The 21580-nt window shown below is 42.3% G+C and overlaps 1 protein-coding gene across 1 annotated transcript; it reads right to left on the reverse strand.

The window, feature by feature from the left end:
• Positions 1-18018: 18018 nt before the first annotated feature.
• LOC149028567 (Ras-induced vulval development antagonist protein) lies at positions 18019-21293 on the reverse strand. Its single transcript, XM_089137736.1, has one exon. The coding sequence runs from the start codon at positions 21124-21126 to the stop codon at positions 19378-19380; it is 1749 nt and encodes a 582-aa protein (XP_088993862.1). The 5' UTR covers positions 21127-21293; the 3' UTR covers positions 18019-19377.
• Between the last annotated feature and the right edge of the window lie 287 nt (positions 21294-21580).

Consider the following 21580-nt stretch of genomic DNA (forward strand, 5'->3'; position numbering starts at 1 on the left):
CATCGCCAGGAATGAGTGGTTTTGTTGCAAAATTGATAGTGTTTTTTGGAATACTTACTAGCCCAAAATATCTTTTAATGGCAAAAATACTAATTACTTTAGTAATGGCAATTGGAATGATGTATCCTATTAGTGATAGAATATGAGACTGTGGGGCAGAGGAAAGGGAGGGGAGGGCTTCGGGTACTGGGGAAACATGCTGGATCCTGCCAGGACAGTAGGGGAAGGGTGATTTGTGATGGGATTAGGGCTGCTCTGAAGGTCTGAAAGTGAGGGGGAAGGGTGATTTGCACTGGGGAGGTTGCAGAGGGAAGTAGAGAAGGCTGGGGTTGGGATGGGGGCTCTACTCACTTGTGTTTGAAGACTTGCAGAAAATTCTATGCTGAATGCTTGAATCAGTGACTGAAGCTTCGAAGAAGAAGAATAGTTCTCAATACCCAGCCGCAGGGTGTCCCCTAGGATCCCATGACTTCTCAATTCTTAAAACTCAATTTTATTCAACATTCAAGACTGCCAAATACATGAAAGAGTTAATTTTCTGGGGACACCCCACTCTAAGTAGACTCAAATACTCTTTTCTAATTTTAGACAAACCCTTTTAAAAGGAAATAACTCTTTCCTAACAATTCAAACTAGGACTAGACTCTTTTAGAGGAGATAACTCTTTCCTAATTTAAACAACTCAACAAGACTCTTGCCAATCTAAAACTTCAAACCAAAAAAGAAACAAACAAATACCACAATCACTCAACCACTAAGACTCCAAATTAGAAATTAACTGACTTAACTAATTAGGCTGGACTTGGTCACCATTAATAATCAATCCAGGGGTAGAAAATGACCAATCTATACCTTGGATGGATTCAGCCCCTCTTAGATGGGCCCTGGCTAACAGGTGGGCTTGGGCTGGATACATCACTACGTTTCAAATTGTGTTTACATGAATAGCCACTGAAACTGCAACCATCAATATCTACCTTATTTCCTCGGTTCTCAAGCCTGGTTTGAACTATAAGTATCCTGGATTAGATTAGATCCAACTTTTCATGATTTTTTATTCCTCCACACACAGCCCAACCCCCAGAAGGGAAAACACTATTGACCTGTTTTGGGCTTAATCTGGTGGTAAGACTTTTATTTAATTTCTCCTATACCTCTACTACTGTTATTGATCTGAAAGGTTCTAGTTTGTAATGTGGTTCCAGCCTCCAAGGTATCTAGATTCGCTTTTCCATACAAAGAAAACCACCAACATATCATTCTTTCCACAGGCTAATGTAATTTACCTAAAACCATTAATACCAACAGCAATCACACAGCTGAGCTTCACTCACAGAAATTAAACAGCCACCCCGAAATGAAAATAATCTGAGAGTACCAAAGAAGAAAAAGATTGATGCTATTGTGTTTGCCACCAGTGTTTATATCAGGAGACATTATTTCTAAGAACTTTAAGAGGATAATGTTTCAAACCAGAAGAAGAAACAGTTGCATTTTAAAAATTATCCCAAAAAATAAGCACCAGTTTTAGAGACACTAAACAGAAGACTACGTTCCTAAAAAGAACATTAAGGTGAACGAAACCAAACCAGGAGAAGAAACAGTTGCATTTTCACAATTATTCCCAGCAAATGTTACCTGGCAATTTTGAATTATGAACTGTAATTAACACATCATGCATCCCAATGAAAACACAATAAATGGAAGCTCTGCCACCATTTGTATTCTTTGCCATATCCACTTAACATGGATCTCAATTCCTACACAAAAGTGAGAAAGGACATAGGATTTTGTCATGAGCGTATCTCCAATCCCATAAAAAGAGCTGAAGAAAAGGGGCTGATCTGAACAGGTTTCCAGTAGTTATTCAAAACCACTCCTACTTAAAAAAGCAGCAAAATTTTGAAATTTGCAGCAATAAGCTACTGACGACTAAAAGAGGTTTGATTGGGAGAACAGTCAGAATTAGCTGTCCTCTGAAGAATCAAAAAACAGAGAAAGGCACAGTGGAGATGGAGGGTTGAAGATAACCTTGTGGCACTTCAAAACTTGCGAAAATGGTATATTTTCATCAAAAGGCTTGAACCCAGAATAATCCCTGGGATGGGTAGAGGTCTAGTCTACCAACAGGACTGGAAGTAAAACATTCTATTCATTACTCTCAACGTTACAGAATGTGCCACCAATAAACTGAGCTTCGGATAAAACTGCATTTGAGACCTCACCAAATCAACAAATTTCATCAGCAATATAGTAAATCTTCAGACAACACTGCCTATTTCCTGCCCTTCTCCTCCACTTCTTTTTTATAGTAAACATGTGAATCTTTTACATCGTATAGTTTTTATTGAATGTCAACAAGTTCATAGACAGTATCCAAACCCCCACTGAAATGCAGCAGTATGGAACATTATAGAAGCACAAATTGCCAAAGGTGTCCAACTCTAACTCAAAGATCATGAAGGGTCAAAAAATTGAACAATTAATATTCATGTGAACAAACCGAATTCTTCAATTTCTGCTAAAACAGACCACAGAGGATTATATTCCACCCAGAAAAAAACTACTAGCTGCATCCAGCACCTACCAGAACAAAGGAGGCCTCCCAGTTCTCAAGTGTTATAGTGTGCCAAGAATTAGCATTCTATCCAAAGGCAACTGTAACCAAATAACAATCGACTCAGATGAAATACTTGACTGAGTATAGAAGGCATACTACGCTTTGCATTGTGTAGATACCATGAAATCATAAATTTGGATTCCCATGTTGCCTACTTGGGTTCATGCAGAGTGGACAGAACAAATTTTGTAGTGCCCAAGCCCACCAAAAGCTATGTTCGCCCTATGAGATCCCAATAAAAACGTCAACACACATATTATCCAGACAGATCCCCTGCTACCCACAGGCAGTAAAGCGGGTCGAAGTTTTTGGAATGATAAATTCTTAGCCAACATGCTGCTCATAACTGCATGAATGCAGCTGAGTTTGCAGGCCAAAAAAGAAGTCACAAAAGATGAAGAAGAAAAGAAAAAGTTCTTTCTCAGTTTCTCTTTTGAGGAGACAATGGAGGGGGAGTGTACACACAACCCTTAGGCTATTCAACTCAAAATTCAAATCATTCTCTTCCATCTCAATTCTCAATAAGTACAATACAAGCATTTAAGTAATAAAACAGAATTTAACAAGGAAACAATATTAGGACTCTTCACAGTTACCATTCCTATTTATCCAACCCAACAAAAAGGTTTTTTGTCACATAATTATCCCGGTGAAATAACAAATCCTAAATATATAAAGACTAGAATCCATATGTAGACCTGGTTCTCAAACTGGGTTACCAAAGGGATTTGGATCAGTCCAAGATTCTCCTACATCAATCAAGTTATGCCTCACCTAGCCAGTTAGGCTCCTCACTCCCACAAAATTCTTTTCAAACCACTAGGCAGTTAATAACTTCAATATGCCCTTTTCTTTCCTTTTAAGGTGGTGGACTAGCAAATAAATAAATAAATAAAGAACAAGGAAAAAGAAACAGCGGCCTTGCCTACTTATCACACCTTCTTATGAAGGGGTTTCCAAAAACTAACCAACAGACATCTTATTGCACGTTTTCTATTTATGACATAGTTCACTTCACATAGACCATGCTAGTCAATTCTCATCTCATTTCTTCATCCATTTGATGCCTCAGTACTAGTTGGCCCTATCTTCTAAATTAAATGCTAATGAACTATCTAGTCATCAACGTTTTTTCATATTCAAAGACTGTTCAGGAGAAACCTTTCGACTCCTTTTGTTATCTTTGGTTTCTCCTAATCGTATATGCTACTTAAATGGCCTCTACACGTAGCCAATCCAGCAAAAACAACAAGGTACAAAGAAAGTTTGCACCCATGGTCACATTTTAAATATATGGGGAAAAACAGAAAAATAGAGTATTAAGACTTTAAAGGCAGATCAGAGGATCCACCAAGATAGTAGACATCATCAAGCCATAGGCAATGAATGGGGAAACAACCATGATGTGTCTTAAGGCCATCGATTTTGACTCTTCATAGCTGGTTCAGTCCATGTAATCACACCCAAGGCAGTGTGTATGGTTTTTCTTTTTCTTTTTTTTTTTTTTTTTTTTTTTTTTTTGGGGGGGGGGGGGGGGGGGGGAGGGGGTGGTTGGGGGTCGTGATAAAACTATAAAAGAGGCAGGCTGATAGGTCCCTAGTAACACAAGTCTACACTCGACAGGGAAAGTAAATCCCTAAATTCTATGGAAGGAAACGATTGGAAGATTTGAAGAGTCCTATTGTATTCAGGTTACTTTTTAGGATTAGATTGAAGAGTCATATTACATTCAGGTTACTTTTGAAGAGTCCTATTCGAATTCAGGTTACTTTTGAAGAGTCCTATTCAAATTGGGATGATTCTGTTAATTAATACTGTAGGAACGTAATTGCTATAAATAGGGGGAAGGAAGAGTAGAAGAGACATGTTTTGAGCATTGAGAAAGTTTATGTGAGAGCTATTGCTCTTGGGTAGCCGTAGGAATCACCTACTGCTGGTAGAATGTATTGTTTCTTATTCAACTTTTATTCAAAGTCCCTTTTTTCTTCTTGAGTTATTCCACCTTATTAAGTAGCCTCATTCAGGTACCTAACAAATGGTATCAGAGCATTCACGATCCCAGGGAAGTGAGATGACATTGTCGATCTTTCCAGGCGAAGAACGAGCGGAGGAATGGTTGATTGAAGTAAAGCTCTTCTGCTAGCAACATCAGATTCAGCAAGAACACTGGCTTGGAGTAGCACTCGAACATCTGGAAGATGATGCGTTAGATTGGGTCTACCGGAGACGCTGGCCGAAACTGGATTGGGCGAACTTCACGGAGGCCTTAAGAATGGAGTTCAGAGATGAGAGCGATAAGAAATCCATCTCAGCTTTGGACAACCACAGTATGGTGGTTGAGACAAACGTAGCCGAAGTTGATTTGAAAGTACACGTTGAAAAATCCAAGTCGATTCGAATGAGAGTTTCGGGTGTCGATGCCTACCGGATTAACGTCGGGGCTGCGAGGACTCTTGCCACTGAATCGAAGAAGAAGAGCTCAGTCGCTGCCGACAGAAAACCTCAGGCGGCAGCTAGGGTTGCAGCAAATCATCGCAGGAAAGGAAGAAGAAGACGATGGAGTATTAGGGTTTTTGGGGTTGGTTCGGTTCACCTCAAACCGCTTCATGGGTTTGGTCCAATCCCTATGAGCCAAAGATTGTGTTATTTGGGCCTCAATCAGTTATGTTTCGTCTCAAACTTAAGGCCTAAACAAACCCAACACAAAGACTGGGCCGCTAGACCCCCAAAGAAACCCCCTTGGGTCAAGCCCACTCCATTAAACCCCAGCAGAAGAGATTTTCAGATTTTCACCTTGAGGACAAGGTGAAACTGTTGGAGGGGAGTATTGATAGGTCCCTAGTAACACAAGTCTACACTCGACAGGGAAAGTAAATCCATAAATTCTATGGAAGGAAACGATTGGCGATTTGAAGAGTCCTATTGTATTCAGGTTACTTTTTAGGATTAGATTGAAGAGTCATATTACATTCAGGTTACTTTTGAAGAGTCCTATTCGAATTGGGATGATTCTGTTAATTAATACTGTAGGAACGTAATTGCTATAAATAGGGGGAAGGAAGAGTAGAAGAGACATGTTTTGAACATTGAGAAAGTTTATGTGAGAGCTATTGCTCTTGGGTAGCCGTAGGAATCACCTACTGCTGGTAGAATGTATTGTTTCTTATTCAACTTTTATTCAAAGTCCCTTTTTTCTTCTTGAGTTATTCCACCTTGTTAAGTAGCCTCATTCAGGTACCTAACACAGGCTGTGATGTGAACACAAAGCCCCTGTTGCTAAAACCATAAGTTAGGCCCACAAGAGGGATATAAGAAGCCACCATGAAGTAGCCAAACCCCACAGGAAAGGTATTTTGGGCATTTTAACCCTTAATTTACTCCTGAATTTAACTTCACATTTTGGTTGAGTCAATCTAAGTCTAATTTGGATTTGTTTTTAGTCTTCTAGTGAGAGTCCAGTTTGATGTTAAATCGGTTGCTTGGGTATTAAGTTATCTAATTAGCATGTGCTCAAATAAATAACTTAGTATGTAATGAGATTCCAACCTCATAATAATTACTATGTAACGGAATCCTTATCTGATAAGGACATCCTAAGGTGAGTCTGAATCTGTTATTTTCGGCTATAAATAGCCACTTCATTGTAAGTTATTAGCAGATTTGATGAATTAAAACTTTTGAGTGTCTAATTGGCTAAATGTGATGGGTCTCCTTGGCGACCCTGTGGTTGTCCTATGAGTGATCCCAAGTTAATTCCAGCATTCAAGCAATCTTCCAATCAAGTTTTGAAGAATCAAACGACGATGACAGCAGCCACCCTCAAGTTCCGAGCCACCCCAAGTAAGTGACAGCCCATCCCCCACCTCCCCCATACCCACACAACTACACAAGTCTCCCCTTTCCCTCCCCTACCTCACGCACTATCACAGCCCCTCCCCTCTCTTGTTTGACCTTGAAGCCTCCTCTAACCCCATCGCATTTAGTCCCCGCCCTTCCCTTTCAATCCCTACATCCCCAGCTCCTCCATCAAACCCTAGAGTCCCTCCCCTTTCTTCCTTCTTCCCTGCAGGCACCAAATCACAGCAGCTTTAGGACCCATTAATTCCCAGCCCCAAAGCCCCCAATTCTACCCTCTCTGGATTTGCATGAACCTCTAGAATACATTCCTAATCTTACTTTCCCCAAATTTGTCCCAATTCTGAGGTTCGAAATTTTCTGTAATTCATCTTCTTCAAGTAGATTTGCAGAAATATAAAATAATAATAATAATAATAAATAAATAAAATCCAGAACACCCTAAACCTCAAGGCACAATGAGTGAACCCGACCACAAGACTGCAACTGGAGCACCTCTAGAAGCTCCCACAAGATTTGCTTGTACAACTGATAGAGATGAACACACGAGTTACCAACTTGGAACAAGCAACGACTACAGACTGTGTGCAAACTCCACCACCACCAACAATCAAAGCTAAATCTCAAGTCCATGTACCACATGGAAAAGGAACAAGTGCAGCCAGGAGATTCAAAGACAAAGAGCCAGAGCCATACCACCCGACAGTCTAGAGACAGAAACGGCCACACCAGGGAGCCTAGGTATGAAAACATAATCAATGATAAATATGAACCAAATGGTGGGCAACAGAGAAGGCAGACAACCACCCAACAGACATTCAAAGAGTACATGAGAGCCTACTTCGCTAGAAGCAAAGAACCAAGGAGAGGTACAGACCAGTACAAAGTAAAACTGACGCTAAAAGAGTTCAATGGGTCCCTTGACCCTCAAGTTTTCTATGATTGGAGGGCAGCCCTAGAAGATTACTTCAACTGGTATAACCTATCAGAGGAGACAAAGATGCAGTTAACCAAGACTAAACTGATTGGGGCAGTGATGAAAACCACAGATCTAGGGTTAGGGGTAAACTAGTGATTGAATTGAAGAAGATGAACAGCAGAAATTTCAAAACACAGAAAACAGGGCTGGTTTAGGGAAACTGAGGTTAGGACTGATATCCAGGGGTTTATGCGTTTCTAAAGAGGGTAATATGGTAGGTTCTAGGGCTGGGAATTTGGGAACGCTAATGAGATTATGATCTGATGTCGCAGGAAGAAGAAGATGATGGGGGAGGCTGCTGCTACTAGGGAGGGGGCTACGACTAAAGGGGAGCTGAGAGGGGGGGCAAGGATGAATTGTGATGGGTTTGGTAAAGTATTCCAAGGTCAAACAAAGGGGAATGAGGACGGGGAGCTATGGTGGAGTTGGGAGGGCTTTTAGGGTTGCATGGGTTAAGGAGAGGAGTGGGGAAGGTTGCGGACAAAGAGAAGGGGCTGGGATTGTAACTTACTTGGGGCTGTTGGGATCTTGAAGAAGAATACTAGACTTGATGAGGGAAGCTTCGAACTTGACTTTGAATTTGCTTGAATGCTGGAAATCAATATCAGAATACTCACAAAGACAACCAACAGGTCCCCCTCAAAGGAACCCTGTCACACTCAGGCAATTAGACACTCTTAAGTTTTAATTCATCAAATCTGAAAATAACTTACAATGAAGAAAGTTATTTATAGCCTATAATAACAAACTTAGACTCGACTAAGGAGATCCTAATCAAATAAGGATTTCATTACATAGCAAACTTGACTCTTATCTAAACTTAAAAAGTAATCAAATTACTGCGAGATTCCAGCCCTTAGATTAGAATCTCTTTACCTCCTTTATCTATTTAAGCACATACTAACTAGATAACTTAAGACGTAAGCAACCAGCTTAACATTAAACTAGACTCTTTCAAACACAACTTCAATTCACTATAAAAGACTTGAAACAAATCCAAATTAGACTCTTAACTAACTCACGGAAATCTGAAATAAGTATAAATTAAATTCAGGAGTAAATTGAGGGCTAAAATGCCCAAAATACCCCTACTGTAGGGTTAAGCCAGCCTATGGAGGCTTCTTTGATCCATCCTGAGGGCCCCACTTAGGGTTTCGGACAAGGGGTACTTGTGTTCACATCAGGCAGCCAGAGAATGGTGGAATACTATGTCTAGAGAGCTCTACTATAAAGGAAGAGAACCCACTACTTGGGGCCATATGAGAAGAGAGCTTACAGAAAGGTACTTCCCCAAACACTACAAAACCAAACTCCAAGAGTAGTTTCATACATTGAAAAAAGGTAATTCCTCAGTGATCAATTACATTCAACAATTTGATTCTTTGGCCTCTAGACTGGTACAAGGGAGAGCAAGCTCCAGACCATGACTAGGTTTAGACTTGCACTAAAGCCAGACATCCAGATAGCATTGGGGATAACTGATATTGTTGACCTAAGGGATCTGTTTGACAAAGCATTAAGGGCTGAAACACTATTAACCCAAAAGAAGCAGTCTAGCCCAGGACTATAGGAGAGATCCACCCCTTCCCAAAAACCCTAACCCCACTACTACTGTAACACCAGTGAAAGCAGAAAATTGTCTGCCAGTATTTAGTAATATATGTTTCTTCTTTAATAAGAGAGAACGCTTTGCCAGCGAGTGTCCCAAGAGAAGGGGATTAGCAATACTAGAGGCACCTCCACCCAACCCCGCCACTGAAGAGACCTATGAGTGTCCACCTGCAGAGTTCGAAGATGATGATTACAGGGAAGACAAGATAGATCCAGCAGCCCATCTAAACATGGTCTCTGAAATTTTGATGTCCACCACTACCTTTGAAGAAGAAGACTGAAAGAGAAACACCATCTTCCATGCCAGACTCAAGGCAAAATGACTAGAAGCCCTAGCCATCATGGACAGTGGTAGTTGCATAAATGCTATAGCACGAGACTTCCTACAGAAGGCAGGACTTACACCAGAAAAGCATCCAATCTAGCCAGCAGAGTCCTACTCAGAACCAGCCGATGATAACAAACCAATCTAGCAAGACTCCAAAGAGGCCCAGTTAGAAGACAGAAGCATTCAGAGTCCCAACAAAAGGCAACCATTCATCGGGTATGAATGTTTTCAAGAGGGGGGAACTGATGTGAACACAAAGACCCCTGGCCGAAACCCTAAGTGGGGCACACAAGAGGGATCTAAGAAGCCACCATGAAGTAGCCAAACCCTACAGGAGGGATATTTAGGGCATTTAAGCCCTCAATTTACTCATGAATTTAATTTCAGACTTTTGATGAATTAGTATGAATCTAATTTGGATTTGTTTTGTGTCTTCTATGAGATTCCAGTTTGATGTTAGGTTGGTTGCTTGGGTCTTAAGTTATCTAATTAGCATGTGCTCAAATAGATAACTTAAAGTATGTAATGAGATTGTAATCCAAGTGTTGGAATCTTGTAGTAATTTAATTCCTTTCAAGTTTAGATAAAAGCCCAATTTGCCATGTGGCCGCCCCCCGGGAAAAAATTCGATCGAAATGCGCAAAATCCAACTCGAACGATTGAGTAGAGGCACAAAAGTACCAGGGCGAAGGGACGGCGAAGACCGACCAATCGGGCGACGCACAGCGGGCTATAAAATACCCACGACGGGACAATCGGGCACGACCACGAGCCAATCGGAGCCATTGACCTCCTTTTGAATTTTTTGATTTCTCTGTTTTCATCCGCTCTACACCTAATTTCTAGTATCCATTTCCTTCAAACACTGATTTGCTCCTCCATTTGTGCATTTCTCAAATCTTGCAAGGTGAGTAACCAACTTCCTCATTTTTGATTTTTGTTTCATTTGTGCCTTAAATCATGTTAGATTGCTTCCAAATTTATATATGTTTACTTTAGAGTGATAATCTATGAATTTGTAGTGTCAAAATTTTGATTCTTCCTACTATTTTTTATTTTTCTGTTATTAAAATTATTTACTAAATTATGTATATTGTTAAAAATGTTTATGTATAGTACATGTATAAGCTTCAAATGGATGTATGTGAGAGTTGAGACACCATATTGCTGTGATGGTGTTGAATTAATTTTTTTCTGTTAATTATGTAATTTTACTGTATTTAATATATATTTAAATAATTAAAAAATATATTTAAATATTAAAAAATAATTAATTTCTGTTTTAAATTTAAAAATAGGAGAGTATTAGTGGAAGCATGTATGCAATTTTTGAGCATGTTGTGGATATTTTTAAGATAGTTAGTGTGTATTTTATATATTTTAAAATTATTTATATATTAAAAAATACTTATATAGTTATACATATTTTTTTTTAATATTTAAAAATAGGAGGTTATTATTAGAAGCATGTATGTCATTTTTGGAGCATATTGTGGAGCTTTTCAAGATACTTAGTATGTGTTTCTTGTATCGGGCACTCTATTTTAAAGATGTCGGACATAGCTTGGGATCATGGAAGGCCGACGGTGATAAGAGGAAGAGTGAGTGTAAACGCAAGAAACAAATAGGAGGAGGTGGGGCCACTAGATTGAAGGTGCATCGCTGGTGGCAACGAGGGATGTAACGGGGTGCCCAAAGGTGCCTATAGAGGTCAAGAAGGCAATGGCCTCATATATTAGTGGTGGAAAGCAAAAGAGGAAAGGAAGAGAACACGAGAGGGATGAGTTCGAGGATGCCAGATGACCTTCCGGATCCCGAGGGTTATGGTAGGGATGAGCCGAGGAGACGGTGACCCGATCCGAGAGGCCGATCAGGTGAGGAGGGCGATGATGATGAGTAGGGAGCAACGAGAGGATTGATGACATCGGGGAGGCAACGAGAGGGTGCGGGTTGTGGGTCCTCTAGAGAGCCGGTGGGTATGGGAGGTGTAGGTGGCTCCCAAGTCCCTATGAGGAGGTCTCGAGTGTCGGGGCGGAGGCTCCTATCCCACGGGCCCCTACAGGGGTCGAGCTTCCTCGGCACATCCTCGGATCCGGATCTTGAGATTCTTCGCAATGATCCGGCCCTATTGCGAGGCCTGAGCATAAACAGAGAAAGTTGAAGCACTTATGGGGGAGTGTGAAGGAGAAAGTGGGGATGGCTTTCTCCAAATGGGCGCATTACCATAGTGTTCCAGCACATACAGCTCGGGGCCCTACTACGGAGATATGATTGAGCGAGATAGGCGGGGTGGGAGTGGTGTACGGGGCCCCACTCCATATGAGATATACAATGTGTATTTGCCTAAGCATAAAGAGGACATAAATGAATACATTAAGGGATTAAAGCCCATGTGGAATCATTATGGAGTGACTCTGATGGCTGATGGTTGGACTGGTCCCACTAGACAGTCCATCATCAATTTCATGTTGAATTGTGATGGGAGGACAGTGTTCCTCAAGTCGGTAGATGCATCCGGTGAGAAAAGGATGCAAAATACATTTACAAATTCTGAAGCAAGTGGTGAAGGAGGTTGGAGTGGAAAATGTAGTTCAAATTGTGACTGATAATGGCTCCAACTACAAGAAAGCTGGGTTGAAGATGCAAGAGAACTCCAGGTATCTAAAGTCTAAACATATAGTATTAATTTTCATTTGTAAATACATATATTTACATTACACATATACATGTACACTTTATAACTTTGTATTGATGGCTTGATGCCTTGATGGATGGACGAGATATAGGCTCTTTTGGACTCCTTGTGCTGCTCCTTTGCATTGACTTAATGTTGAAGGAGATTGGAAAGGTCAAGCTTGTGAAGAATACGGTGGACCAAGCTCGACATGTTAGCACCTTCATATATAACCACACCTATGCATTAAGGATGATGAGGGACAAGTGTCAGGGTGAGTTAGTGAGGCCAGGCATAACCAGATTTGCTACTAATTGGATAGCACTATGAGCTTTGAGAGTAGGAAGACTGGCCTTAGGAGTATGTTTGCATCGGAGGAGTGGTTTAGCGGGAGGGTTCTTCATCGGTGGGAGGAAGGAGAGCTCGAGTTGACTATCCTTGATGAGAGTTTCTGGCACAATGTGAGGATAGTAGTGAAGATGCTTGAGCCTGTGGTGAATGTGTTGAGGATGGTAGATCAGCAAAGAAAACCTACTCTAGCACACATATTTGCTGCAGTAGATAGGATGAAGCGACAAGTTGCTCGAGTCTACCCACGCGGCAACAAGAAAGTCCTTCAAATCATCAACAGTAGATGGGAGTCTATGTTGCAGCATCCACTGCATAAGGCTGGTGAGTTGTTAAGTTGTTAAGTACTTAAGTCTAGTATTTAATTTAATTTTCATTATGTTATCACACTATTAAGGCTTAAGCATTAACTATTCCCTTTTATGACATACTTTTTCTTACACAAGCATACTATTTAAATCCCAAGTACCATTACAAGGACAATATTGGGATGAGGCAAGATTTGATGGATGCTGTCCAAGCATGTAGTGAGAAGTTCGAACCGGATACAGCTAAACAAGCAGTCATCCTTATGGAGGTGAGATAGTGATTAGAATCATTTGATATTCACAATTCGTAGTTTTATACTAAGTCATTAACCTAGTAAGTAGTAACTAGTAACTACTAAGTACTAACTAGTATTGTCTTTATATATTAGATAAAGGCTTTAGGGATGCGGGAGCTTGGTCGCTGTGGTGTATCGGGACGGGAAACGCCCCGAGAAGTTCATTCATTTATTTCATTATACATTATACATTTAATTATTATATTCTATGATTCTATCTTTAATTTAGTTATTTAAGTATTAAAATGACTTGGAGTCTATGTTTGTTGCAGTGAGTGGTGGTTGCAATTTGGACGTGATTCACACAACTTGAGTAGGATTGCAAGCAAAGTGCTCTCCCAAACAGTGCCACGGTTGTGAGCGAAATTGGAGCACCTTCAGCCTCATTCACTCAAAGAGGCGCAACCGATTGGGTGTGAAGCGCTAGAGGACCTTGTCACCTACACTATAATATGAGAGGCGAGAGAGGATCATGTTAGACGAGGGGATGGACGGGAGAGAGAGCACCAATATCGAGTTGGCCGACATATTTGAGATGGATGATGATGATAACCCGAGTTGAGGGATCGGGGATAGTGGAGACGGATTCTGGATGAGGATGGAGGTCTTCCCAATAGTCGGTTGCGAGAGGAGATGGGGGCGATGTGGGGGACCAGGCCGGGGGGGAGGCCACAGGAGCGCCCGTCCCGTGCCACACCCAGTGCATCCACCGAGTGAGGATTGATTGGTCCGACACCGAGAATGAGGTGACCGGGCCTCCGGCGATGACGATGATGGTGATGATGATGACGGTGATGGTGATGATGGAGGGGATGAGGAGGGTGTGGGACCTCGTGATCGGGATTCAGCTGATCCAGGGAGAGACCACCACCACCACACGCGGAGTGAGAGTCAGGGGGGGAGGACGACCACGAGATTCACGGGAGAGAGCGGTCACCAGCGACAGGGTTGGACCATCGGAGCGCATCTCGAGGCAAAAATGTTTCCCACAATCGAGGAAGGGGAAGGGGAAACAGCATGGCGGAGCACAGAGGACACGCCATCAAGGGTCCTACGTCATCCGATGCGAGAGCGGTGGGATCATGAGATCGATGAGCATGATGATACTAGAGACTCCTCCACCCTGAGGATCCGGATGGCATAGGCGCGAGAGTCCTCATATGAGGTGGAGAGTATTGGTTCTACCGAGTCGACTATGGTTATGGTCCTTATGGTTATGGACCAATGGGTCCCCCGGCATCGTGGGGTCGGGCGGCGGCCAGACAGAGCCTATGGTTATGGAGCGGCCTATGGAGCTATGGTGTCCCTCCCACTATCGATATCGGAGTCGCCACGGACCATCGATCCATCCCAGCGAGAGCCGGGGGGGGTGGTCTTTCATTTGTGAGCAGATCTTCCACACTATTCCAGCCACAAGGCCCACCACCACAGCTTGGAGATTCACAACCCACGTTAGGGAATCAGAGTGGATGAGGCCAATGAGGTGCGGACTATGCAAAACTATAGGGGCGGGGCAAACATCATGGGAGTTATATTGTCATTTGATGGGGTGGGACGGAAGAGGGAGACCGAGGCTTGAATAGAATAGACTTGTAAGCAAGTTGTAAGTTGTAACTGTAACTTGTAAGTAATAACAATACAACCTCTCGATTCATGTACATATACTGGAATGTTGGATGTTACATTTTCGGTAGTTTTTAGTAAACTAGTAGTTATTATAGTGTTTATTATGTTTGAAATAGCAGTATGCAAAAATCCAAATCAATTTGAGTGCATTTGAGGCTCGAAATTGAGTTTTCAAGAATCGGAAAAAGTATCCGGTTGGTGAAATTTGAGCCGAAACCTCGAAATTCGACCTTTTCCAAGGTCGAAATGTTGGGGGGAGGAACCCGGGGGGAGGGGGGGGGGGGGGGGGGGGGGGGGGGGGGGGGGGGGGGGGGGGGGGGGGGGGGGGGGAACAGCCGAACGGGGGCGGGCGGGCGGGGGGGGGGGGGCGGGGGGGGGGGGGGGTGCGCCGCCTCCCCCATGCCCACACAAGTCCCTCCTCCTCCCCTACCTTATGCACCATCACAGCCCCTCCCATCTCTTGTCTGACCTTGAAGCCTCCTCTAACTGCATTTAGTCCCTCCCCTTTCCCCTTCAATCCCCTGCATTCCCAGAATCCCAGCCCCTCCCCTTTCTTCCTTCTTCCCAACGGCACCAAATCCCAGCCCCTTTAGGATCCATCAATTCCCAGCCCCAAAGCCCCCCATTCTACCCCCCTTGGAATTGCATAAACCTCTAAAATACATTCCTAATCTTACTTTCCTCAAATCAGTCAAATTTCTGAGCTATGAAATTTTCTGGAATTCATCTTCTATAGGTAGATTTTCAGAATTTTTTTTAAAAGAGTTTTTTACACTGTACCCACCATTATTAGGGTGAAACTAGCAACCACCCACTATTAATCTAGAACCCACTATTATGTTCTAAATACATGGCACCCACTATCAAAATTACAAGTTACCCAGAGTTAAATTTTTTTATTAAGTGATGGGTAAAATGACTTAAATACCCTTATCCTCATTTAACTCGTTTAAAATGTGAAATGCAAATTACACAAATGCCCTTTAATACCTTCCCATACCCAACCATTCCCCTTCACCCATCTTCTACCTACACACCTTACCAGAGACTGCCCACTTGCTGAAAGTGGAAAACCTCTCTGCCTACTAGAGAGATGGTAGAGTGAGGAGCACACATATGGGAAAGGATTTCATTGAAAGCAAAAAGGGCAAATCCAGATTTTAGCGGTGAAATCAACAGGCAATACGGGCCGAGGATGCAAGGGAAAGTCCTGCAGTAGAGAGGGATGTAGGGAAGGGTTGGCATGTCAGGGTGAGGTCGGATCGGAGAGATCGTCGCTGCAATTGGGATCATGCATTTGCTTGCTTCTACCTTTGTCCGTGGCCATACGCCCCCATGTCATGTGAACTCCATCAAAACCCTCCAGGTTTAAAACTGCCATCTCTTCTTATTTCCAAGACACAAAGTCTCTCTTTCTCTCTCCAAACTGCAAAGCTTCTTCAGTTTACAGTTAAAGAGATCGAATTGAGACTTCTTTACATGTCTCTCTCCAAACAGAGAAGAAGAGGAAGAAGAGGCGGCCCCTTGACCGGAGCAGAAGAGTTGGAAGGGGTCACCAATGAGAATCTAGAGATGGGGGAGGTTCTGCTTATGCATGCCTTGAGAAGTGAAAACGAAGAGCATTTATATTTGCTGGTTTTGGATTTTGGTTTGGCAACATATTTATTGCCCATAGTGTCTGGACAAGAAGGGGTCAATCACTGATATTCTTACATTCTTGTCGTTCCTACATATTGAAACAGAGAGGTTGTTTGTCTTTTTCTCAGCCTTAAATTTGGTGCATTAAAAGTTTAATCCTTTCCCTTGAATTAATCGGAGTTGTTGTAATTGCCTCCACTTCAGCAACGAAATTTATATGATTTCTCTTGCAGGAAGTGATGAAACGGAGGGAAGAAGGGCTGAGATCTGTAAGAATATTGTCGATGCCTATGATTCTGTGAAGATCTAGGTGTTTTCCAGGTCGTTGATCATGGCATTGATACAAAGCTCGTTTCTGAGATGACTCGTCTAGCTCGCAAGTTCTTCGTTCTCCCTCTGAAGAGAGGCACCGGTTTGACATGTCTGGTGGTAACAAGGGTGGTTTCATCATCCCCAGTCACCTCCAGGTTCCCTCTTTTTCTCTACAACATTCTCTTGGCTCTCAAGTAATTAAATGGGCTGGCGGTGGTCGTCGGAAAGGAGGGGGTGTGGTGGTTTTCGCTGAGGGATAGGAAGAAGATACATGATTTAGGTCATTTTGCATCCCACTTAACAAAAAATAGCAATTGTGGGTAACTTATAATTTTGGAGGTGGGTGTCATGTAATTTAAGCCATAAGAGTGGGTGGACAATAGTTTCCCCCAATAATGTGGGTGCCATGTATTAAAACTCTCTTTTAAATTCTATAACACCCTAAAACTAAAACCTCAAGTTTCGACCCTTACTTCTCTGAGATAGCTTATGAAGGTCAGCCCAAGCATTACAGCCAACCCTAGCCCTTCCCACAAAATCCTAGCAGCATTTGAATTCAAATCTGTGATTCCAAGTATAAGAGAATCCATACCTGAAGATTGGTTTCAGAAGGTCCTAAACGCTCTCAAAAGACCAAAAAACCCCTTCCTACCTTTGCTGGAACTCCTGGGCAGCCACATTCTGGGATATTGCAACTTAAACCCTAACCTTGATCCGTGGTTAAATTAGGCTGCTTCTCAAAAACTTCAAATTGTACAATAAAAAGAAGCAGAATCATGGCCAAATTGAGCTCCTTTCCTTAGAAATAGTCAAGGACTGGACCATATATGTATTTGGCCTTTGATTTCTTGTGATTGACCAATTTGATAGACCTAAAACATGGGTATAGAGGAGGAAAGGATTCATTTCATTAATGTAGTTAGTCACTTATTTTAAGTCTATTTCCTTTACTAATTCAATTTCCTAATCAATTTAGGTTATCTAATAAGTTAAGGATTGGGTTGCGCCTTTCCTTTTTAGTATAGGAGTCTATTTTGGAGTTTGTTTATAATTGTCCTAGTTTCAGTTTGAAACAATGTCAGCCAATGTGGCTATTAATGTAAATAATTCCCCAGTCAATGATGAATTGATGAATTGCACGATGATTTCTGTGTATTGCTGCCAGTGAGCTACAATGACATCATAACAAACCCCCCCCCCCCCAAAAAAAAAAAAACTCTTATGTGATTTTCCTTCTTCTATTTTTCTCTTTTTTTCCCCCAAGAGTATATTTTCTCATTCAAGCTGGTATTCAAGCTGGCATTCAAGAATTTCTTCCACAAAAGTAAGTTGCATCATCCCCAAACCAAATTCATTTTCTAAAAACTATAACCTTCTAAATTCCTCGACCCTAAATTTCTTCCCCCCCCCCTTCTTACTCCCTAGAAGACCCAAAATTTGCAAACTTAGATCTACACCAATTTACCAATTAGAACAGTCCCAAACTTTAGAGATCATCCCTATGTATCATCACCTAGCTTCTTTTCAAGTTTCACCCCTTCCAATGACTTTCATCCCATAACTCAAGAACCTAACCCTTCCACCCCATTATTCTAAATCTGTCCAGAACTGTTGAACCCATGGCAACTTTGGCCTCTGGTTGACCCTACACAATTTTGGTCTACATCATTGGGTTTCTATTAGTTCTAATCAAACCATTGGTTTGAAAATATACCTATTGGGAGAAAAACACCTTAAAGATTTTGGGGGAGATTAAATTTCAGTAAGATTTATCATTGTCACAAACAAAGATTCTCTAATTACTCTCGAATAACCAAACCAACCTCCATCTGAAACGTGTCATCACCGTGGAGGGATTGAAATCTCAAGTTTGGGCTTCACCAGAGAAGGTCAAATGTTGCTGTTGACTCAAGACTTTCAGAATTACTTTTGAGAGTTTTGTCTGTTTTCTTGAGATTGTGCAACAAGATTAGTTATGAGATACTATTACAGGCCTGCACATGCATTACATACAAGTTACCAATAACAGGAACAAATTGGAGTTTCATATAATGGCATAAACTCTACTGCCAAATTACAGAGTGCAACACAACTAGTCAGATCTCTACCAACCAACCTCCCAACAAAGCCAACCATTCTATAAAGACTTTAATGAAAGAGAAGCAAAACAAAAAGTTGCACACGAGCAGACATAAATATCAGAGGCATATGATAGCATGTACCTCGGTGAAGCTAGGCTGGGTGCAAGGAGATAAAGCCAGCATCTTGATAGCACTGTGGAAGACAATCGCATCACATATTCACATGTCACAACAACCATTCAGAGCAAACAACACAGACCCCCATATGTTGTCTTCAATTAAAGATATGTGAAACCAATGCTATCACAAGCACCAGAAAGTCTCACTTAGAGAAATAAATGTACACAAATTTTTATTTTTTTTAAAGAAATCCCCATTAGCATCATCGAATCTCAAACAGACATAAAACATATCCTTGTTCTTCCTGTAAACTAAACGAAAACTGAATTCCAATATGATCAAATGCCGAGCTGCATAAGAAGCAGCCCTCTTCCCATTAAGGTAAATGAAAATCAAAATTTACTTTCCGGAATAATACATAACCTTCAAAATTCAGTAGATTCAGGGTCTCAAGTGCTAGCTGGCATTAAGACATTCTCCCCCCCCCCCCCCCACAGACCTCTAAAAGGAAGATGTTCAACCCCTATTCATGAAAAGGAAATAACATATAACATGTGGAGAACATCAAACGTATACAAGCATCAGTTATCAGTTCCCTCAGAGGGTTTTGCAAAAGGATCATGAGTTGGACCAACTTCTTGGCCAATGTGACGTTGTACCAACCGCTGTAAATCTGCCATAACCTTGTGCTCCCGTTTTGCCTTCTCCTCGTAGTTAAACATCGCCAAAGCCCGTTTGTCTTCAGCACTGTAAACTTGGTTTTCTTTTCGGATACGAATTGCATTCATCCTTTGATGTCTACTACCACTCATAACATAACCCAGACCCTCAAACTTCTGAATCTCATCAGCAGAAAGACCCACTTCTCCTCTGCGAGGTATACGCTTGCCTTGCTGCACATACTGAGCAATAGCATCACCCTCACCAGGCCTAAGAGCACCTCCATAGCTAATATGCCCTTCAGCCCTTGGCAAAGGAACCGGTCCCACCAAAGGTTCGCTTTCCAAAGATGATTTCTTCTGAGACTCAAACAACTCCTTGAAATTCAGGGCCTCGGTATTAATCTCAGCAATCATTGTGTCATCAGTCGCACCAACAAGTTTCGCATCAGCTTCTGAATCAGAAGAGCCCTCAGCTGGACTTTCACTCCCAGATCCAGAGCGCTTATTTTTCTTGCTTCTTTTTGAACGGGAAGAGGAAGAGCCGAGCTTCAGCTTCTTGGACCTGGAATCCTCATCAGAGGACGGGCTTGTATCAGATACCTCTTCACTTCCACTCTCCTCCGTTGAACCGTCTTCAGAATCAGTATCTCTACTCTTTCTACTTCTCTTTGTCCTCCTGCTTCTACGCCTAGCCCTATTCTTTCGCCTACTACCCGTTCTTCCAGATTTTTTCCTACGTTTAGTGTCATCTTCACTCGAATAATCAGAAGCCTCCGACTCACTTACTTCTTTATCTGATTCTGATTCAGTATCAATTAATGGTTTTCTTTTTCTGCGGCTCTTAGAACCTGACGATTTACTCTTCCGGCGATCACTCTTCCTCCTGGACCGGGAATCATCCGCGTCCGACAAGCTTTTGTCAGAGTCTTCAGATTCGGAATCGCCACGGCCACTCCTTCGGCTTCTACCCTTCCTCCTGGACCCGGAATCATCTGTGTCTGACAAACTTTTGCCCAAGTCTTCAGATTCAGAATCACCACGGCCACGACGGCGACCATTTCCATTCTCCTGTCGATCTTCCCCTCTCAAATCAACCTTTTGGCTCTCCTTTTCTCCAACCTCGTTGATTTCATCCGAAGGCTCAGAACGAACCCTAACGCCAGGAGGAGGACTAGGGGTAGTATTCCAAATACAGTTCTTCAGGCTTTTCCTCAGTTTCTGGCGTTTAAGCCTACGATGTTCTTCGTAACTCAAGCCCTTCAACTCCTCGTCAGATTCAGAGTCAGACAACCTTCCGTTGCGGAAGTCCCTGTGATCGCGATCGAATCGCCGTAGATTTCCATTAGACCTAGGGCTTCTTCTATGGTTCTCATAATACCCATTTGAGTTCGATTGATCGCGACGGCGATCTAATTCGAAACGCGATCTACCGTAACCGTCGTCAGGGCTGTGGCTGCGACTACGAACACGGCTAGAACTACGACGACGACGAAGACGATCGTCGGAAGAGTATGAAGGAGATGGAGACCTACCTGACACACGCGAGTAAGGGTCGTCTTGTCGATCTTGGCGGTGACGTCCTTCGGGGATTTCGACCGTCGACGAGAGTCTCCGGTCACGGCTTCGCGAGTAATCACGGTTGTCGAAATCTCTCTCTCTACCCACCATCACGGATTCACAGTTTGACGAGTTGAACTGCCTTGAAGGAGGTTTCAACTTTCAAGACCTCACACACACACACCGCCTTTTCGTAGAGGATGAGATTAAGATAAAGGCAACCAGGGAAACAAGGCCACGCGCTTCCTTTCTCCGGCGCTTCGTATTCTACACGGAACAGCACTCACAACTTTTACCTCTTATATTCCTAGAAGAACTACTACTTCTAATGGTGCAAATTAAGCCCCGATGGCCCAATCTTGTATTGGCCCGTCATGAGCTCGAATAGAGTTTTTACTTAAAATTTTGATTCTTAAGGGGTGGATCAAGACTAGGCCATGTGGTTCTGATGCCAAGTTAGGTTGAGTATTTGATTTAAGGTGGACTCACACAATCCGACTTAATCTTAAACACCTCTTATATATTATTTTTTTATAAAAAATTGTGTAATAATATGAAATTATGC

The sequence above is a fragment of the Hakea prostrata genome, chromosome 1, assembly GCF_041222555.1.
Source record: "Hakea prostrata isolate BN-2017 chromosome 1, UWA_Hpros_2, whole genome shotgun sequence".
Lineage (NCBI taxonomy): Eukaryota > Viridiplantae > Streptophyta > Magnoliopsida > Proteales > Proteaceae > Hakea > Hakea prostrata.

Bases quoted from the DNA above. Each gene is read 5' to 3' on its own strand.
- LOC149028567 (XM_089137736.1), bottom strand. From the start codon at position 21,126: ATGGTGGGTAGAGAGAGAGATTTCGACAACCGTGATTACTCGCGAAGC.